The sequence below is a fragment of the Helianthus annuus genome, chromosome 13 (genome assembly GCF_002127325.2).
Source record: "Helianthus annuus cultivar XRQ/B chromosome 13, HanXRQr2.0-SUNRISE, whole genome shotgun sequence".
Classification (NCBI taxonomy): domain Eukaryota; kingdom Viridiplantae; phylum Streptophyta; class Magnoliopsida; order Asterales; family Asteraceae; genus Helianthus; species Helianthus annuus.
The window spans coordinates 145,084,845-145,106,885 of NC_035445.2; the positions used below are offsets into that span (position 1 = coordinate 145,084,845).

General features: G+C 34.3%; 1 protein-coding gene and 1 long non-coding RNA gene across 5 annotated transcripts; one reads left to right on the top strand and one right to left on the bottom strand.

The window, feature by feature from the left end:
- Positions 1-1,091: 1,091 nt before the first annotated feature.
- Positions 1,092-6,851, top strand: LOC110901902. The gene is made up of 4 exons (XM_022148661.1): positions 1,092-1,596; positions 1,639-1,757; positions 6,511-6,525; positions 6,792-6,851. Exons 1-4 carry the CDS (start codon positions 1,092-1,094, stop codon positions 6,849-6,851), a joined length of 699 nt encoding a protein of 232 aa, XP_022004353.1.
- A 959-nt stretch (positions 6,852-7,810) lies between these two features.
- On the bottom strand, positions 7,811-10,871 carry LOC110899642. 4 transcript variants are annotated; one of them, XR_002570396.2, is made up of 7 exons: positions 10,491-10,871; positions 10,246-10,395; positions 10,074-10,137; positions 9,594-9,697; positions 8,999-9,497; positions 8,346-8,486; positions 7,811-8,026 (listed from the first exon to the last, which is right to left on the bottom strand). It is a non-coding gene; the product is annotated as an uncharacterized LOC110899642 (long non-coding RNA). The 4 variants fall into 4 exon arrangements; XR_002570397.2 differs by having other exon boundaries at positions 8,999-9,294; positions 9,388-9,697; XR_002570395.2 differs by adding an exon at positions 9,915-9,974 and having other exon boundaries at positions 8,999-9,697.
- Positions 10,872-22,041: the final 11,170 nt, after the last annotated feature.

Genomic DNA, 22,041 nt, shown 5'->3' on the forward strand with positions numbered 1-22,041 from the left:
TCAGTTGTAAGTGTTTTGTGTTGTGTGATTTGTTATGCACAAGGTGTGGCTATTTATAGCCAAAGGAAGCAACTTATGATCATTACAAGCACTACAATCAGTCCAGAGCTGATGGGTAGATGTCCCCTAAGTGTATGGGTTGAGCATAGGGTGCCCATGCCCCATAATTATGTGCATGATCGTTCACAAGCTCCAAAAGTCAAGAAACTACAACTTTCTGCATCTGGGCGTCGTACGCGACCCGCATGGACATTCCATGCAACTCTTACGCGGGTCGCCTGGGATCAGAAAATCAGACGCGTAATAGAGGAGGCTCGCGGCCCGCCTCAACTTATGTTTAAACCTTACGCGGGTCGCGTGAGGTTATATTTTCTGAATTTTTCAAATCTTTTATAATGATTACAGAAACGGGCCATTAATAACGAAATCTTTCGTAATGATTTGCCTGACCTTTCGGATTTGAAGGGGTAACTTTGCGGTTTGGCCCTCGGTTATTTACCGATAGGGGCCTCATGTTAATTACCCGCATTATTAAGTCCCCGGTTTATTTATTAATTGTTCAGGAAGTCTTAACTTTCATTATTGACGCTTTTAACCTTTCTTTTACGAATTCGGTCGTAACTTTCTCGTTTCATATCGAAACTTCGCGGATTTTATATATATTATTTTAGTGAGTGTATAATACCGTTACAAAGTCTTTGGGACGTTAAAGGGTCACTCAGAGGTATTATTAAACATGTTGACACAGTTAACCCCTGTAGTTTGTAATCTCTCACTTTCTTCCGCGTTTTGTTTTTGTACGATCTATAATTTATTCGTTTGAAGGTTTAAGCATTATTTAGGGATACTATACAGTATATTTACCCTTGTTGACATTTATAACCCTCGAATTTATATACTTTCAAGGTTTGTCAAAATTAGTCCTTTATTTATTATAGATGCCACGTGTAAACGAATGACACGTGTTAACACATCAATGGACACAAAATTTCGAGGTGTTACAAAATGGCAGTAGGCGAGAAATCGTTAATGCTTCAATCACGTCATCGTATATTTGGAGTACTTGCAAGGTCCTTACGTTAACCAAAAACATGATGTTAACTGTAGGAGCCAACACATCTGATATAGAGGAGATTAAAGCTTTTGCGAATTGGTTGCTCGAGTTGGTGGAGGGAAAAATTGGTGGCAGTGACGATTGTGAGGTGGTTATAGCTATTCCTGAAGATCTGTTAATCAAGTGCTCTGTGGACCCTATGTCAGATTTGATCGACTTTGTATACCCTTCACTTCTTCAACTGTACAAAGATAAAGATTATTTTGCTGAAAGAGCTATATTGGCACCAACAAATGAGGTTGTTCAAGAAATTAATGAAAGATTGCTTGCTTCGTTTCCTGGTGATGAAGTGGAGTATCTGAGTTCTGATAGTATTTGTCAAACTGATCAAGCAAAGAACGAAGCACATGCGAGACTATATTCTCCCGATGTTCTCAATGGTCTTAAAATATCTGGTCTACCTAATCATCGATTAGTCCTTAAAGTCAGTGTACCTGTAATGTTGCTTCGTAATATCGATCAACAAAATGGTTTATGCAACGGTACGTGACTACGAATTACTAAACTTTATAAACGTGTTATAGAGGCTGAGATTATATCCGGAGGAAACATAGGGACAGGAACATTTATTCCACGAATCAGTTTGACACCGTCGGATAAAAGAATTCATATCAAGTTTCAACGACGACAATTCCCCTTAAATGTATGTTTCGCAATGACTATAAACAAAAGTCAAGGACAATCTCTACAAGGGTTGGATTGTATTTGAAATATCCAGTATTTTCACATGGTCAACTTTATGTTGCGTTATCAAGAGTCAAAAGCAGAGCCGGTGTGAAGTTGCTTATACTAGACAAAGATGGGAATGTAACGAGTAAAACAACAAATGTAGTCTACAAGGAAGTTTTTTCCGGGATTTAATAATTTTCTGTTTGTTTCTTCCAATGTATGCGTTTGTACATAATATTACATTTCAAAGTAAATAATATGGTTTTGTTTGAAGCCGCGTATTACGCGGGCATTAACCTAGTAATTTTGTATATTGATTTTTCTAATACGTATATTTTTAGCGTTCTTGTAATTTATATGAGCATCTAGAAAATAGAAGATGATATACAAATTAGGTATTGAATGGCAAATAATATAACCATACACGGGATGGATCGGTTTAGAATCGGCTTGAGTTGAGAGAGCTCTTGAGAACTCCATTTATTTTTTTATTTTTTATATTTCTGTAAAGATTAGTAACATATAAAACATATTAGAAAAAAAATATCAATTGAGCTGGTGATGGTAGTCGATGGTTGTAGCTAGGTTGTCGAAGAGCTCTTGAGAACTCCATTTATTATTTTATTTCTTACGCGCCTAGACAACTAATTTCATAGGCAGATGAGCTGGTGGTGGTTGTCGATGGTTATAGGTAGGTGATCGCGGTTTGCAATGACATAGGGGTAGCGGTAGACCGTGATTGGCAGAGGAGAGGGGTAGGTGATTGCGGTTTGCAATGACATAGAGGTAGCGGTAGACCGTGATTGACAGAGGAGAGGGAGTCGAATTGTTAGGTGTGTGTTAATACATTTATTTACTTTTTTTAATAATTATTTTATTATTATAATTATAATTATATTATAAAACCAATTAAATCATAAGGGCCACAAATAGTAATGTCATTTTATCTTAAACAAAAAGTGTATGTAAAACAAACGATAAATAGATATAAAATCCAAAACCCAGATATAGTTTTGACGTGTAAAAAAACATTAACTTTGCTAAAACGTGTAAAAACCATTCTTAACTTAGATTAAATGTAGGAGTCTCTTTATACAACTTATGCAAAATAATTTTCCACCATAGCATATCTCAGATATAGTGTTGTCAAGTCAGGGCCGGCTCAAAATTTTCTAAATTTTTCTAGGCCTAAAGCGGATAGTAAAATTTGGGCCCTTTTTGTAAACCAAAAAAATTGCTATGGATCCTATTATTCATATATCATCTTTGTATACGCATAATTATAGATTATAAACATCAATGTTAACAATCTCAAAGCCAAAATTACCAACGTATAATATATTTTCTTAGAATTTGAGCCCTTAGGAAAATGGAGGCCTAAAGCTCTTGCTTTATTTCACTCCCCCTTGAGCCGGCCCTGTGTCAAGTATACACTATGTGTAATAAACCAGGGATTCTATGCAAAACACTATATGCTTTGAGAATACATAAAACAAAATTAACTTTTTATTTTTACAAATTATAAAGTTTAGCTTAGAAGTTGTGTAAATGTGGTGTTTATTGATCTCATTTAAGATATGAACTTTTTATTTTTACAAATTAATTTGATGTTTGTTTTTATATATAATCTACGCATTTATAGGTTATATGATGTTACACATAAACGATACAAAACTGAAAAAAAAAAAAGATATGAACAAATCATTTGGATGGTTTTGCGTAACTTATGCATATGCATCTAGAAGTTACAAAATTGAAAAAAATACGAATCGCTGATGACATTTTTTAACGGCAAACTAACAAACGTCTACAACTACAACTACTACTTCTAAATTACACTATATGCCCGAATGAAACTTGAACCTTTATCACTTTAAAAGAAAAACTAACAACTTAATACCATTAAACTACATTAACTTTGCTAACAAAAGTTAAAAAATGGTTTAAATTTGTTCTTTATGTTTTCGTTTAAACTTGGTGTTACACAGGTCTGGTCAAACATCATGTTTATAAATAATACATAAAGGATCTTGGCTTGAAACTTGTGGAAAGGAGTATAAAGTAAATTGAATTCAATAAAGAAAAGGCGAAAACAAGAATAAGAAGAAAAGTTTTTACATGTTACCAAAAGAGGTTTCGAGAAGCAGGACATGTTCGAGGGTGACAAGACATATGTGTGGCTCACATGACGGGGCCACGTGTGGTCATTTGCTTTTTTTAATTTAACTAAAATAAAATGACAAATTAGATTTAAATAATCTCAACTTTCTTAATTTAGCTAATAATCTCAACACGGTTATTTACCGATAATAATCCGCTGTTAAAAGTAGCTTAATGGAATTAAGTTTTTTTTCCAAGTTACTAATCGATGTTTTAGAGATTTTGATCAGAACAATGATACGAGTCGATTTATGTAAAACTTATCTTGAAACGGTGCTCCAAACGGCTTGATTTTTGTTAATTGGAAGTTTAAGCACCCGAATTGAAGCACCGTTTTCGTCGTTTGGGGCAGTATTTCGAGATAAATTTTACCTCAATCAACTCGTATCCTCGTTCTACTCAAAAGCCCTAAAACATTGGTTTGTAATTCGGAAAAAAACTTAACTCCGTTAAGCTATTTTAAATGCAGACTATGTGGACCAATTCGAATTATTATCGGCGAATAACTGAGTTGGGATTATTATCGGGCAAATTAAAAAAGTTGAGATTATTTAAATCCAATTTGCCAAATAAAATGTTTGTGTTTTAATTTTTTGGGCTATGTTAGATATGTTAATATGCGCGACTTATAAGGTAATACAATCAAATTAAGTTTAGGTTTTACTCGGGTATGAAAACAGCATATCTTAAATGAATGCTATGTAAAAAAAATATTCACATATCTACGTGTGACATTAAGAAACACGTTTTCTATATCACGTACTAGTCAGGTTACTTAAATTTGATTTGCATCTGATCACTTAATTTGCGTACCGTCTAACAAACATGGATGTACGCGAATTCTATATCTAAACCACATATCACAATAACAAATTTCAAACGCCTAAATAAGTTTCTATTCAATGGCAATAGTAATATTATATATATATATATAGGGGAGGGTTATCTTGAGAACGTTAAATATTGCGAGAAAACCGTGAGAACGAATGAAAAAACCAATCAAAACCAGTTTTTTTTTAATACAAACCTCATTGTAATTAAGATATAACATCAAAACAAGAATTTATAACATCAAATAATTCATTTCTCCTTTCAAAATCACTCTTTTTAGATTTTTTACACATGTGTAAATATAACAGATTTACACATGTGTAAATGGCAAACTTACACATGTGTAAATTTTATTTATTTACGAATTCACGTAAATTTAAACGTGTAAATTAAATTTCTAACGTTGTATTCGAATAATAATGATAAGTGTAGAAAACAAATTTTGAATTTGAATTGTTTTTGATCAAGTTCTCATGATTTTTTCATTTGTTCTCACGGTTCTCACAATATTTAGCGTTCTCATTTAAACCCTCCCCTATATATATATATATATATATATATATATATATATATATATATATATATATAGGGGACCGCTAGAATGAGAACCACCCCGAGTTGTAAGAACCACGAGAACCGCGACCCGCGGGTGGCCGTTGACCACGAAATTTTTTTTACACCTAGATCCGTATATATTAAGACCGGGTGTAAATTTTGGGTTCAAACGGCGCGCCCGAGGGGGTAGTTTTTTACGCCCAAAGTTTGGGTTTTTTTAATTTTTTTAATTTTTCTTTTTTTTTTTAACCAAACTTTGGGCGTAAAAAACTACCCCCTCGGGCGTGCCGTTTGAACCCAAAATTTACACCCGGTCTTAAAATATACGGATCTAGGTGTAAAAAAAATTTCGTGGTCAACGGCCACCCGCGGGTCGCGATTCTCGTGGTTCTTACAACTCGGGGTGGTTCTCATTCTAGCGGTCCCCTATATATATATATATATATATATATATATATATATATATATATATATATATATATACTCAAAACACCATAGTAAAAAAAAATCTCTTAAGGGATATATACTTAAACACCATATTATGTAACATACCTGATACCCCTTTACTATGTATATGATACGTACAATTTAAAGATATTTGAGCAAATGATGTAGATACGAAGATACGTATGAAAATACACAAAACTTAATATTGTACGTGAGTATCATACACATATGTATCTACTTCGAAGTTACTTGAGTAAAAGTTTATTAGTATACTCGCCTAATATGTTTATGTACCATCGTCGTGTTGTAACACAATTCGTATAACTATAACAATATAATGATTTTAACATCTATCATTTGAATATAACACACTAAAGAATATAACTACGTACTCACAAAAAAAAAAAGTATCTTTGTATGACAACATAACCTTGTGCTCACGTGTTCTTTAAATAGTATGTAGATTGAAAATTTAACGTATTAATGTAATAGTACGCTTTACAAATGTGAGAAATAGAAGATGTTTAATTAGTATACTATAATAAAAGATAAATCTTTTTCAACAAGGAGTTTCACTTGTTAAAACCCCAAGTGAAAACTATTTGTTCTTGTAGAGAAACAATAATTACTTAATTCACAAATTACTACAAAGAAAAATTTGGTACCGATACCAGTACCATTGGCTTATCCCTTTGTAATGTTACTGTTCCTTTGGTTTTGTTTTTAATGTATAGGTTGTACCCGCTTTGGTAAATTTGGTACCGATACCGGTACCATTGGCTTATCCCTTTGTAGTGTTACTGTTCATTTGGTTTTGTTTTTTAAGGATAAAAACCGGTACCGAAAATGTAAAAAGTCGATACCGAAAATGTACCCACTTTGATAAATTTGATACCAATACCGGTACCATTGGCTTATCCCTTTGTAGTGTTACTATTCATTTGGTTTTGTTTTTAATGTATAGGTAATCCCCTTGTAGTGTTACTATTCATTTGGTTTTGTTTTTAATGTATAGGGAAATTTAAAAGCTTTATCTAGGTTGTCTTTGTTGGGGAATCTTCAGAAAACCGAATGATTAGAGAGGCGTGTAATCACTCTCAGATCAAATTATTTCGGTGGTTAACCCGAATAATTTAATCGGATACAACTCTAATTTTCGAGAAATTGAATCAGGGTATATGTGTATGCGAAAATTGTCCGAACCAGAAGAAGTGTAATCAAAACTGTCTACGAATTTGGGGTTGGGGATGATTAACTGCCATTAGGTAGTTACCTCAATTTTTAAGATACAATTGCCACAAAACTGCCATAATTTTGATGTTTTGAAATTATGGTATTTTTCAGAAAATAAAATTTTCGACCCCAGCATGGGTCTCTACCCCTTGGAACCCCCGTAGGGTACGGGCTCCGCCCGTATACTTCGAATTATAATAACTCAAACAAGCGTGCACTCCCGCACCTCCTAACTTGCTTGATGTGTATTATTATTCGCTTTAATCACCAAGTCAATCCCGATTACACTAAAATATCTAACAGTTTTTCAACTCATATGCTTCACTCACCTTCACATGTGTAACAAAGTAACAACTTCTGTTTTATATGTTTGCGGTATAACGTATAAGCGTGTTCGTGTTTTTGTTATAAGATTTGCAATTTTTCATTAGTTCACCTATCCCTTTTCTCACATTTTACGTAACTCGTTTAACTTTTACACTGATACCCTCAGTACACACAAAGACAACATATGTATAATGTATAATGTCCTTAATTGAGATGTCGTAAAATCTAAATTTCCAATTCTATCTGCCAGCCTACTTGTGTTTCTATTGTTAACACAACTGTATATTGTTTTCTCTCTGGGTAAAAAACTCATCATATACTAGTAATTATAGTTTCAGAGTTCTCATTTTTCCTATTAATTAGCCAAGATTTTGATAAAAAAAAATTATATGATGAAAGGTGGACCTAGGCATCTCCCTCGTGTTTTTATTTTAACTAGTTTTGACCCTGCGCGCGTTGCGGCGCACTAAATCAAATCGTTCTCAGTTTGAAATTTTACTTGCACTAATAAAGTTGATACAAAAGGATGTTGACATGTTTTACATTTAAGAGAAGCACATAGGTTTTCATATAGTATTTCGCTTATACATAGATCACAAAAGTTGTTTTCTTCATTTCCATTTCTTGCATCCGGATACCTAGCTTTTTCGTATCGCTATTGCCTTCACATGTATACCTTCCATCGCCTGCCTACATCGGCATTTCGAGTCAATCATCTACAAATGTTTGCTATAAAGATTTATGCTAGATAAAACATAAATGACTTAAAACCTTTTTTCTGCCCCCCTTAGGTTCATTTATAAGCCTGCTAGAACCTCCTTGTTTCATCACGTATAACACACTTATAACTCTCAAGCATGAATAAAAACGTTGGTGGGTTGAGCCGACACATTTTTATCAAACCCATTATGACCCGCTACCTAAGTCACCCACCCTTCATACTGATTTTCCACCTTAATACCAAACAATCGAAGAGGTTAATTTACAAATTAGCATAAGAATTTCTAACCTTATTCCGACACCCTCCACCGATAATCCTGGAAGGAAGCAAGTATAAGCATTGGCTTTTTGTAATTCCTAATTTTGCATTATAAAAGGCCTGAATTGTACCAATATCTTCCAAGTATCCACCATAAAGATAAGCTTGTACCTACAAAAACGAAAACAGTAATCATCACTGGGCTCATGTGATCTAAAGCAGCTTCAAGACCCACTTGAGCAAACAATGTTGCATATATAAAATATATAAAACAATATTTTTATATCAAATATATAAAACAATATTTTTATATCAAATAATATGACCTTTTACATATCATACAAGAAAAGAATATCTGATAGTACCTGTTCCAAGTTGGCATTTAATAAAAAAAGAGATATAAGACTGCGTATGTAACGAAAAATGCTACAGTCCACAAATAAAGCACTCGAACCCATTTTTACCAACAATCCACATTTTGCTTCTTAATCAAACACCTTTTTTGGAACCTCAGTATATAAATTTTGATATTACTAAATTTTATATAATTATATTTACTTGTAAATTATAATAATACATATAGTTTTTTAATACTTTTTATCTTCTTTAAAGTGTTTTAAACATTATAATCAATTTCAGATGAGTCATTTTGGTACAGGTCAAAACGTCAAAGGCAGGCTTACCTGAACTTCGTCGGAGGGTTGGTCGTCGCTTAAACTGGCACTGTTGTCTCCGTTCTAACAAAATGGTCGTCGGAACCCTAAACTCCGTTGTCGTCGATGCCATGTTGAACCAAACCCCCTCTGCGAAACACCTTCACCTCCTCTGGACATCCCGGTAACCCTAGCCGTCGTCGTCGTTCAGAGGCGTTGTTAGTCGTTGCTGTAAAACAGTCGGCCGGATTCTTTCTCTTAATTTTATATTTTTTATTCTCTCACTTTCTCTTCTTTATCTTGTGTTTATATGAATAACCCAACACCTGATATACATCCTTGAGGCCACATGGGGCTGTTAAAAACCTGCCACGCGTCCAGTAAACACACAAGTACAAACCATCCTTGGGCTAACATACCTAGGAGCTGGCCTGACCGCTGGAATTCATATTGAGAAAATCGATTTTGACGCATAGAGGAAGCATATCATGACGAGACCGATGTGCAGATCTATTAACATGAAGGTTCACTGGCCGGATACCATGGTTGCAATGATGGTAACAAAGCACATGCTTCTCATTAAAAAAAACTCACAAATAACACTATGTTTACAAAGAAATGGTACCTCATGCTCTCAACATCAATCTTTTGTAACCCTAAGCCGGCATCTTGAGCTCCTTCAACATACATTTCTCATATATTTAAATACTTGCAAGATTGTCCGGTCACCTGATGCATGTACCAATTACCATTAGAAAGGTATTATAATCCAAAAAATTACAAGATTGTTCATCAACATAAAAATACAAAAAAAAAAAACTGATGACTATATGCTATTAATCTTTTTCATCAATATTACATTTAAACACGTTTCACAATTGAGAATTTTATCATAATTCATTGCATCTTTCACGATACTCAACACAAAACATAAGTACATATTTACCCAGAGACATTAAACACAGAACTGTAATAGGTTTTAGTTTGTAGATCCAATTTCAAGAACCTAATTTCACAAAAACAACATCAACTCTTATATACATAATGTATAACTAATTTAAAATAACATGGTTTAGAAACTGATGAAAGACAAAACTGGCTATACCTTAACCTATCTTCCGCTAATCCAAATCCGAATGGAAAGAGAAATAGTCTTTTCATCTACAATCCTTAAATACCAAGTTTAGGAACAAAACAAATCAGCATATAATAGAACCCAAGAGACTCGCGACGTGATCGGAGCTGAGTTAAATCGTTAATTAACGACCTGCAGTTACCTTGATCGCTGGCGGCACGGATCGGAACCAAACGGGGCGCAGGGAAATGCGCCGACAGTGAAGTGAACTCCTTTGGGGTCACTTATACCTCCAACAGTGGCCATAGTCGTCAGAATCAAGAGTTGCAAAATTAGAATGTGCACTAGAGTTCTGCAACACAAAAAATAAGTTATACGAAAACAACAAAAATCGATCTAACTGTGAAAGACACATGCAATTAAAGCGAGGATTATCGGAATTCTTACCAGAGTTAAACAGAGACCAGTCACAACTGGAGCTTCTTGAAGCCATCTTCATCACTGTGGTGATACCCTAGCCGTCGTCACCATCGGTTTCTGCCTCAAACGGCAACCGCAACCCTAGCCAATGCGACTGTTGACCACCGCCTGCGGTGGCCGCAAACCCCGGTACCACCGTCGTTTTCCGCAAGTGGCTCCGGTTCACTCTGATTTTCTGGTTTTTCTCCCTTCAATGGTAAAATTAGGTTTGGTGAAGATGAATGGATAATGTACGGTGAGAAGCATATGAGGTGACGCGTGTTTGATGATACTGTGAAATGTGAAATTCATTCTATACCCTTTTATCACTGTTCATTCAACTTTCTTATTATCATATATTAATAATTTTGGATATAAGAATAATAAATATTCTTATTCTTTTGGTTTAACACCAACATTCAAAAAGTTTCAAAGTAACTTTTTAATTAATTAAGCTGTATTACCTAACATAAATAAAAAAAAAAACTATGTCCATAACTTTTTTTTAATTCCAAAGAATCTTACTTATTAACTCATTCTGTTCGGGGCTATGTTTAAGGTCGACTCCTTGACCACTATGAGACTGTGCCCCTTAATGCGTGGGAACTGGATGGAATCCGTAAGCCTTTGCCCCCCGTCAGGTTCAAACCCAGGATTAAAGTCCTAATTCGTCCCTTCACCCAGATGTCCCTTGAAAATGGCACAAGCGGGAGTTGAAGCTACGTCTCCACTAGGTAGGACATGCCTTTTGACTACTGGACCAATATGTCAGGACAACTATGAACATAACTAACTTAAAACAAAATTAACTTATAATTTATATGTCATAATTCGTATAATCAAATCTAGTTATTGTTTTAATTATGATACATAGTTGAACCACTCTTTCACTATATTTAAACATTGGGTACACGTTAATGAAGTTCTCGTGATTATCTACTTTAAATTGGTTTTATATTTTTAGTACACTATGTGCATAACTAACTTAAGTAGACAATTACAAGATTTGCATATATATATATATATATATATATATATATATATATATATATATATATATATATATATATTGGGAAGTTCAAATGAGAAGAAAAAAATCTTGAGAAAAAAAAAGAAGAAAAGTTAACCAATAAGAATGCTTTATTCATAAGGGTAATGAGGTAATTTTAACATTATAATTAATGTTATAATTTCCTGTAATCTAGCTATTCAAATTAGTTCATTTATGGTTTTCACTTTATAACTTAAAAATAAAACAAGATATATAAATTAATTAATTTATTAATTTATTTAACCACCCTACTTCATATGACATACTTACTACACAAACATATAATTCAACTTTCTCTAACTCTTTGTGTAGGAACATAACCCTTAAAAAGGTTGTACGAATATTATATGTTTGTGTATGAACATCCAGAGGGTGTGTAGGAACATCCAGGGGGTGTGTAGGATAATAAAACACATTAATGACATATAATTCAACTTTCTCTAACTGTTTCTGTAGTAACATAAGCCTTAAAATGTGTTTAGGAACATTATATGTTTGTGTAGGAACATCTAGGGGTGTGTAGAATTATCCTATTTGATATATGAGGTGTGTAGTAACATTTTTTTTTGTTATGTAGAAACATGATAAAATCCTACACAAACATTAACATAATGTAACCACCAAATTAACATAAATGTTCTTACACTAGTTATATTGTAACCACCAAATTAATAACATAATGTAACCACCAAATTAACATAAATGCAATCTTACACTAACATTACCATAATACCCTTTTCAATTAAGAAAACTCATAAAAAGATTGTTTTATTTACATCTTTGCCACACTAATTTATAACATTTGATCATGTTAATCTATGGCTAGGATATTATTCTCATTCTTCTCATTTAATTATTTCTTCTCATTTGATCCTCCCCATATATATATATATATATAGGGTATGGATATGGTAAAAAGTGTCTAAAATATGAGAAGGGTAAGAAGTGTTTTAAACCATTGGATATTTGATCTCTTGAGATCAATAGGATATAAAAATGTAAATTGTGTTTTAATTAGAAGGACCTTATGTAAAATTGAAAGGCAATAGTGTCTTTTCCAATGTTTCAAATATGGTAACTGTATCCTACACAACCAAAACCCCCATTAATCTCCTAAAAACTAGCTATTCAAATTTAATTGCTAAATTATATCGATCCTCAATTCTAAAAATACAAAAATATGTAACTGCTGCAAGAAATGTATAACACTATACATCCATTATATAACAATATACATCCATCATATAACACTATACATCTATCATATAACACTATATAACAATATATAACACTATACATCCATCATAGACATCCTACTAGAAAAATACAACACTATATAACACTATGCATCCATCATCTAACACTATATAACCAAAGAACACTATATAATACCATGTAACACTATATAAAAAATATATAACACTATACAGTTCTGAATGGTAGTTGCACTACAGAATTAATAATTTATGGTGTTATATAGTGTTTTTTGATGGTTGCGCTACAGAATTATATAACACCAAAAACCATATTATAACACCATATAACACCAAATAACACTATATAACACTATATAAAAAATATATAACACTATATTCTGAATGGTTGTCGCACTACAGAATTATATAACACTACACAAATTCGTAGATTAATTCCTAAATTCGAATTCCTATAATAAAGGGTGGCAGTTATTTTGGGCAGTTATCTTTTAATCAATTAATTGAAAGAAATAGAAAATTACTAATTCACCCTTTTGAATTAATTTAGATATAAGACACTTGTCACCACCACATTATTTCTCACCCTTCTCACAAAAGTAGGACTTTGTACAGGATCCTCTACCTATATATATATAGAGAAAGTATAATGTACTTCAAGGCTTAACCTACATTAACATACATGACAAAAAATATAACGTGCGTTATTATCGTAGAACGTGCGTGATTATAGTCCCATGCGTGATTATGTGGTCCCATGCGTGATTATACCTCTGATCCAACGGTTACCATTGTCTCCTACGTGATGTATGATAAGGCTTTTTGTATGTTAACCTTACTCTATATATATATATATATATATATATATATATATATATATATATATGTAGGGAGAAGATCATGCGAGAACCACCTCTTATTGTGAGAACCGCGAGAACCAATGTGAACACACCAAAAATGCCTAAAAATAGCTAAAAATCACACAATTTTTTTTTTTTGAATTTTTTAATATTTTTTATAAAAAAATCGCTACTTTTCGAAGCCAAAAAAAAAGTTTTTTTTTTTTTAATTTTTTTTGACTTCTAAAAGTAGCGATTTTAACATGAAAAATATTAAAAAATTTTAAAAAAAAAATTTTAGATTTTTTTTTGATTTTTTTAGGTTTATTGGGGGTTTAGTTTTTAGAATTTTAGCTTGTGGGGGGGGGGGGTTAGGTTTTTGGGGGGTGGGGGAGGGGGGTTTAGGTTTTTTTTTTTTTTTTTTTTTTGGGGGGGGGGGGTTAGGTTTTTTTTTGGGGCGGGGGGGGGGGGGGGGGGGGGGTAGGGGTTAGGTTTTTTTAGGTTTTTTTTTAGCTATTTTAGGTTGTGTTCACATTGGTTCTCAAGGTTCTCACAATAAGGGTGGTTCTCGCATGAGCCCCTCCCTATATATAGGGAGCCGCTAGAATGAGAACCACCCCGAGTTGTAAGAACCGCGAGAACCACACCATCCGGGTCGCCGTTTACCATGATTTTTTTTTACAACTAGATGTGTAAATTATAAACACATCCGTAAAAAAAAAATTTAAACGCCCCCCCCCCCCCCCCCCCCGAGGGGGTAGTTTTTTACACCACAAGTTTAGTGAAAAAAAAAAGAAAAAAGAAAAAAAAAATAAAACACCAAACTTGTGGTGTAAAAAACTACCCTCTCGGGGGGGGGGGGGGGGCGTTTAAATTTTTTTTTACGGATGTGTTTATAATTTACACATCTAGTTGTAAAAAAAAATCGTGGTAAACGGCGACCCGGATGGTGTGGTTCTCGCGGTTCTTACAACTCGGGGTGGTTCTCATTCTAGCAGCCCCTACCCTATATATATATAGGGCCAGGATCATTTCAGAACGATAAATATTTACAGAACTCGCAAAACTCCTAATAAACAATCTTTTTTTATTTATATATTTTTATGTTTAGGATAATTTTATCATTTATTATGTGTATTTTTACGATTACATTACTTTAACTATAACAAATAAGATTGTTATCTAATCGCATGATCACATATATTCTTTTCTCCCACTATTTCTTTACAGAACTAAGTATTATGTAGCTCTCATATCTATAAAAATGATTAAATAACAAACGTGCCCAAGAAGAAAGAAGAAAGAAAGTGAAATTGTTGATTTGTGTAGTAAGACTGTAAGATGATTGCAAGAAATTCGACTTTACTTGTTTAAAACCACAAGTAGCCCTAATTTAGATACTAGTGATGATGGTTTTAGTATTTGTAAAATAGTCAATAAAAACATACATTTTGTGTCTACAACATTAAAAAAAAGACCAATCAAAATGAGTAAACACATAACGTTTACTTCAATTATATGAATCTGATTGATGAGAAAATTGGGAACAATATTGTCCATATTCTTGGACCACTTTTATTTTTGTAAAAGATTCCCATTTCATTTATTGAGATATTGACTTGGGCATGGGGTTGGGTCATTGTGCTATGGGTTTCTATCACTGTCATGTTTAAAAATTGGATGTTTCCTCTAGGGCCCGACCCGTTCAGGTTATTGAAAATGTACATGTCCTTGAAAATTTAATGCTCAAGTGATGGAGTACACATGAGGTTAATGATGATTGATTACGACTTGTAAAATTGAAACTTTTGGAACATTGGTTGGGACCTTCTCGAAAGGTTTGGTCTGAGATTCCTATATCATTGGTTGCAACTACGGTTTTTGGCTTCTAATCAAGTTTAAGAAACACTAAGAATTGCTTGATTTGTGTTTTTTCCCCTCTTCATATTAGTTTGTAGCAATTGGTTGAATGTTTCAAATGGAAATATGGTATATAGGCTATGTAGTAGTTGGGGTATGACTCATATGATTAATCACAAATTAAACTATATGTTGAAGCTTTCAAAATCGTAATAGGATAATCTGGAAAAAAAAGTCAAGAACTAGTATGTATTTTATGTTGTGAAAACGTATACTCAAATAAAACAAAGTATATATGTTTTATAGATTGTGAAAACGTATACCCAAAATAGACCGATAAATATGTTTTGTAGCAGTGGCGGACTTATAGTATTAATAGGGGTAGCATGGGCTACCCCTCAACCCCGTCTCCGTAGTATAAAAATACCCCTTAACTCCATTTCTGTAGTGTAAAAATACCTGTCAACTCCGTTTCTGTTATGTATGGATACCCCTGATCCAAAAAAAAAAAAAATATGATACCCCTAACTTTTTGGGCTAGTTCCGCCACTTTTTTGTAATGTTGCTTGAAGGAGTGTGTCAGTTGACAGTTTAAACAGTTGGCGGTTAATTTTGGTAACCAAAGATTATCAAGCGTAACTTGATTGCGGCTAATGGATGCTCATGTTTGCAATAATTTAGTTAGTGTTTATGGTTGGTCCTCACTACTAAGACCGCCTCCAATGCATCAAGTGAAAGGGATGCATTTACTGATGTGGAGGCAGCATGTGGGAAGGATGCAATGGAGTGCGTGATGAAGGGGAAGGCTTGTAGGTGGGGAAGTGCAACCAAATGCAAGAGAATTGTGGGCCCATGTGAGAGATGTGATGTGGAAGAGAGATGATGCATGTGAGAATGATGGTTTTGAGTTAAAAAGAGGAGAGAGAGAGTGCATATGAGAAGAATGGGTAAAAAGCTGATATGGCAGTGATGACTAGGATGCATGTAGTAAATGCATGCGCATTGGAGACAGTCTAACAAAAGTTCTTATTGTTGATCACTTGGTACCTACTAACGAATCAGATTCTTTCTATTAGTTGGCCCTTGGACCCCGCCTACGGAATTGGACCCTAAACCCTGTGGTTCATTGATCTTAGAAATCAAAATAGTATCTAACGAGCATGCACTCCGCACCTATTAACTCGTAATCATATTAGAAATCTCTTTGGTCTCAAGAAACTAAAATAACTTGATGACAATCACCAACATGACATAACATAACATCCTGGTCATGAATATAACATATCTTTTATTTAATCCTTTTTATTTGAGATATTCATGTTTTAGTAAAAGCAATAACAACATTGAAATAAATATCTTTTATCGTGTTTTTTTCCTTGCGGTCTGTCACACTTTTGATCTGGTCTGTTTTTTGTTTAATTTGACTAACAGCTCGATGCAAGTTGTTGACTTTGCATTGAACAAGTAATGCTCATGCATTATGGAACAAACATATTCATGGATAGTTGATAACACTTATGTGATTCAAGTACAAACACTTATGTAGTTCAACTACAAGAGCAGTGAAACAAAGTGTAAGGGAAAAGTGGAAAACAAGAACATTTGACGCAGATTAGTTCTTCAATGTGAAACACAAGCTCATATGTTTCTTCTTCTTCAACTGTTACAAAGCATGACATGGTAAACATTGGCGAAGCTTGGGGGTCGAAATTATCAGAGCTGGCATGACTGGACCGGTATCTTCATTGCACAGCGGAAGCAAAAAGCTAAGACTTTTAGAATGTGAACGCCCACCAAGTACTCGACTCTTCATGGTTCTCCTATTCCAACAGTGCCATGATTTCTGAAAGTAACCTGAGAAAGAAACATGCGAAAAAGTCAACATAAAGTTGAGCGAGTTCATAGTTTGCTTGTAAAAGATTTGAAATAAATCTTTTTGAATAGCCGGTTTTTGAAGTATTGTTGAGAAAACGAATTTAAAATCATTTTCTTGTCAAGTTATATGGAATCTTTGTATGAAAACATGGTATGTAACTTGTAAAACGTATATGTAACTGAGTACTATGAATGTTTGAATGTAACTTGTAAAACGTATCGGTAACTGAGTACTATGAATGTTTGTATGTATCATGTAGAATGTATCTGTAACTGAGTACTTATGAATGTTTGAGATCGCTAGTGGTTTGCAAGGCCACTAACATGTGTCACGACATAGGAAGCCACCAAACCTAGGCATTTTTGTCGACTTTGACTGAGACACAGAAGCACTCATTGGTAGAAGTAGGCCAAGAGTGGGGTTGCCTGAAACCCATTAGATCTAACCTTTTGTTCCGCGGTCTGAATGTATACGTTGATTAATGGTGCTTATGGTACCCTATTCGGGACATGATCTAGAATGTTTCACTTGAATGTTTTTGTACTCATCATACCACTTGTAAACATTGTAACATTTATAACATGTATTTCACCCCCGAAGTTATAAAACCAAAAGCAGTTAAAGAAAAGGGGGAGCATGAACTCACTGGGTTTAGAATTCGTGTGTGTGCATATTTCGAAAAATACGCCTATTTGAAAAACCGGTATAAAACATAAGCTTTTCGTAAACCATTTGTGTTAGTTAAAACTTGCTTGTAAAATGGTTTAGAAATATGTAATTCTTGTATGTTTTGTAAAAAGTGCATGTCTTTCCACCCCGAAAACATTTAGAAAAATGTAAAACTGTAAAAAGGTGGGGTTATGAACTCACCTGAATATTCCTGTGCAAAGCTATCTATATACGACTTTGTTATGTCGTTTCCAAGACTTGACTTGCTAGCGTGCGTCCTACAATATTCCTAACACGGAATATCTTATAAGTTTCTAACCAAAAGCGGTAACTAAACTATGTGTCACCGAGCTCTACCGAATCGTTAACCGAACGATTCGACGGTAAATTGTTAACTTAACGAAAATGACTAAGTTATATTTGCTAAGTTTCATTTATTGCCGATAAAACTAGTAAGTCTTGGAAAGACTTAGGGGCTGTTTGGTAGCCTCTTAATGATCAATCAGATGATACCTCTTAATGGTTTAAAACATCTGAATGAATAAGAGGTAACCTCAAGTCTGAATGGTTAAGAGGTAACCTCTGAATGGTAAATCATCACATGTCACATTCTTCTACCTTCTCATTGGTAAAATTCTTAATGGTTCCATTAAAAGGTAGTCTCTTAATGACCATTCAGAGGCTACCAAACAGCCCCTTAGTCCTCAAGGGATTTAGAATATATATAAAATATATAAATATTTTGGTAGAATCCCGTTAGTCGTCTTGAGAAGTCGTTGTGTAAAAAGGAATGTTCGTATGATACGATATTTGAAATAAATATAAAAGCTATATTTATTTTTCATAAAACGAATTCGAGTCGCTTGAAGTTTAAAATAAATATAAAACTATATTTATTTGCATAAAAGTATTCGTACTGTTTAATACTTGAAATAAATATACAAACTATATTTATTTTTGCAAAAACGAATTCATGTTGTTTGACATTTGCAATATATGTATAAACCATATTCTTTTTATAAATCGAGTCTGTGTTGTATGGTATCTGAAATAAATATTTAAGCGATATTCCTTTTATAAAACGAAATTGGTTTGTTTGATGTTAGGATAATATATGAATCGTCGTTTTTGTGTCTCGTTAAAGTGTTGTCGATATTTGTATTTTTGTTACTAAAAGACCACTTGAATTCCGATAGTTCGTTTTATAATAAAACTCGTTTTAGTTTTACGGATTTTCTCAAAAAACGGGCAGAGTTTCCTCTGCTTTTGGACGCCCCTCGACAACACAAGTTGTCGTAATTTCATCAAAATTCAACAATTTACTCAACCATATTTACGTGTAATTAGTTACATGAACAAATAATTAGTAACACAAAGTAATTTCAACTAATAATCGTCGATTCAATCGGTTCGAGCTCGTTTTTGCATATAAAATGAAGAATAGTTAACGAAAATAACATTCGTCTTAAATCTTTTACCGAGTCTTTGTGTCAAAATGCCGAGTTGACCGAGTTAACCGGGTTGACTCGCTAAGTTGACCAGGATTGACCGAGTTGACTCGGTCCAATCGAGTCGTCCCGAACCGCTCTCAAAACTGATAATAAGCGCGAAACCCAACCTTGAGACCTTGTACACCTGAAACAAAAAAACCCGGCTCCCGATTTGAAACCCAAGCTGGATGTTGAACCGAACCGAGACTCATTCTTGAACCAAGCTCCAAATCTTCGAGTTGTGATGTTACTGGTGCCGCCAGTGACTCCGACGCCGGTCGGCAGTGGTGTCGGCCACCACCACCATCAACACTATCCACAACAGCAGCGACATTACATCATCTGAGAAATGAAGGAAACACGGGAAGAGAGGTAGGTGCTTACTGTCACGGCCCCCGACCCGGTTTTACCCGTTTCAGGAGCCGCGGGACAGAAATCCCGTGATATTTATTTATGTGATTTTAGCAGCGAAATTTTAACATCAGGATCGTTTTAAAGCTAAAAACTTTTCCCGATTATTTTATTTCACAATTCGGGATAAAATCCCGATAATTTACAATAATAAGATTTTTCTGATAAATCTTTATTTCAAAACATATTTCTTTATTTTATACTGAGCCACTATCGTAAGCTTGAAATGCTCTCCGGCACTTTTCCTGAATTACAGTAGATCACCTGAAACATGTTTGAAAAATGTTTTGTCAGCGGGGAAATACTGAGTGAATCATTCTATTTACAAAAAAAATGACACATTTGTTATAATTCACAGTATTAAGATCTTTTACATATGTTTCTGATATCAACCAACTACCCACAGTATTTGTCACTCGACCGGATCTGTGACAGTGGTCATATCACCATTGGCTGCCCCAATGAATGACGTATCACTAAATTTTAGGTTCGCCCACCTAAAGTGATAAAAACAATAGTAATGTGCACAATACCCCACATACTGGCTGTAATTTGGTGATTACATCAACTTAATCACTGTAATTATAATTCTGAAAATAATTTGGAGTATTGTAAAATAATTGATAAAAAGAAGAATGACTCACATTGCAGATTTAACACGGACGGAATATGATTTAGCCTTGTTAACCTAATTTCAATAATAATGCACACAAAACCGGGTTAGTGATCAATACAGCAGTCACGATAACTCACGAAATCAAATTCTCACAATGAACGACAAAGTGCAATACTTAAACATTCATCGATTTAACGACGAACGACAAAGTATAACCCAATGTGGGCGGCACTTAAACATTCTTTGGATATATTGATCTCGGAAAATGAATCGTAATAGCGATCGAGTAATTACCCTGTTTTGCGGCAGCGATTCGAGTGCAGTGTGTGTTTATTTGTAGTATAATTGTGATAATTCGTCGTACAGAAAGCGTTTGGCCGATGTTTCAACTTCTAATTTCAAGTCCCAAGGTCGGCTATTTATAGTAATTTTTGGGACTCCTTTATGGACCGTATGGCATTTCCCCTTACGGTCCGTAAGGGGTGCAGTCTATTTACGTAGACTTGCTGGCTACGGGACTAGCTTATATGACTCACTAAAAAAATCAGTTTCAATATGTACAACGCAATTTCAAGATAATTATCAATTAGGGTTTTACCCCCCTGAGTTTTAGAGGCCCTGATCCTGATTCTGATTGTTCCGAAAATTTTAGGGTTAGTGCAGGATTACTTGGGTGTCTCAATTAGGGTTTCCTTATTGACTAATTATCATTCTAATTATTAATTTTAATGAGAGTTGTTACATCCTCCCCACCTTAAGAAAAATCTCGTCCTCGAGATTCATTGAAATAGATGAGGGTATTTTCGCTTCATTTCTGACTCCAGTTCCCAAGTATATTCTGGTCCTCTCTTTGAATTCCATTTGACTTTCACCAGTACTAGTCGCTTGTGTTTGAGAAACTTGATTTTCTTATCTTCTATTTGTAAAGGTTTCTCTATGAATTTCAGCTTCTCATTTACTTCCACATCTTGAAGAGGTACTACCAGGGATTCGTCTGATAGACATTTCTTAAGATTGGATACATGAAATACATCATGTACTCCAGCTAATTCTTCTGGTAGTTGTAAGCGATAAGCAACTGGTCCGATTCGTTGAATCACTGGGAATGGTCCAACATATCTTGGACTCAGTTTTCCTTTCTTACCAAATCGTACTACTCCTTTCCAAGGAGATACTTTCAAAAGTACTTTGTCTCCTATCTGGAATTCGAGTGGCTTGCGGCGATTGTCTGCATAGCTCTTCTGGCGATCTCGAGCCGTCTTTAGTCTTTCCTTGATTTGTGTTATCTTGTCAGTGGTTTCTTGCACGATTTCTGGACCTGATAATTGACTTTCTCCTATTTCCGCCCAACATACGGGAGTTCTGCACTTGCGTCCATACAGTGCTTCGAATGGAGCGGCTTCGATGCTTGAATGATAACTATTATTATAGGAGAATTCGATTAATGGTAAATGGTTATCCCAATTACCACCAAAGTCAATTACACATGCTCGGAGCATGTCTTCTAGAGTTT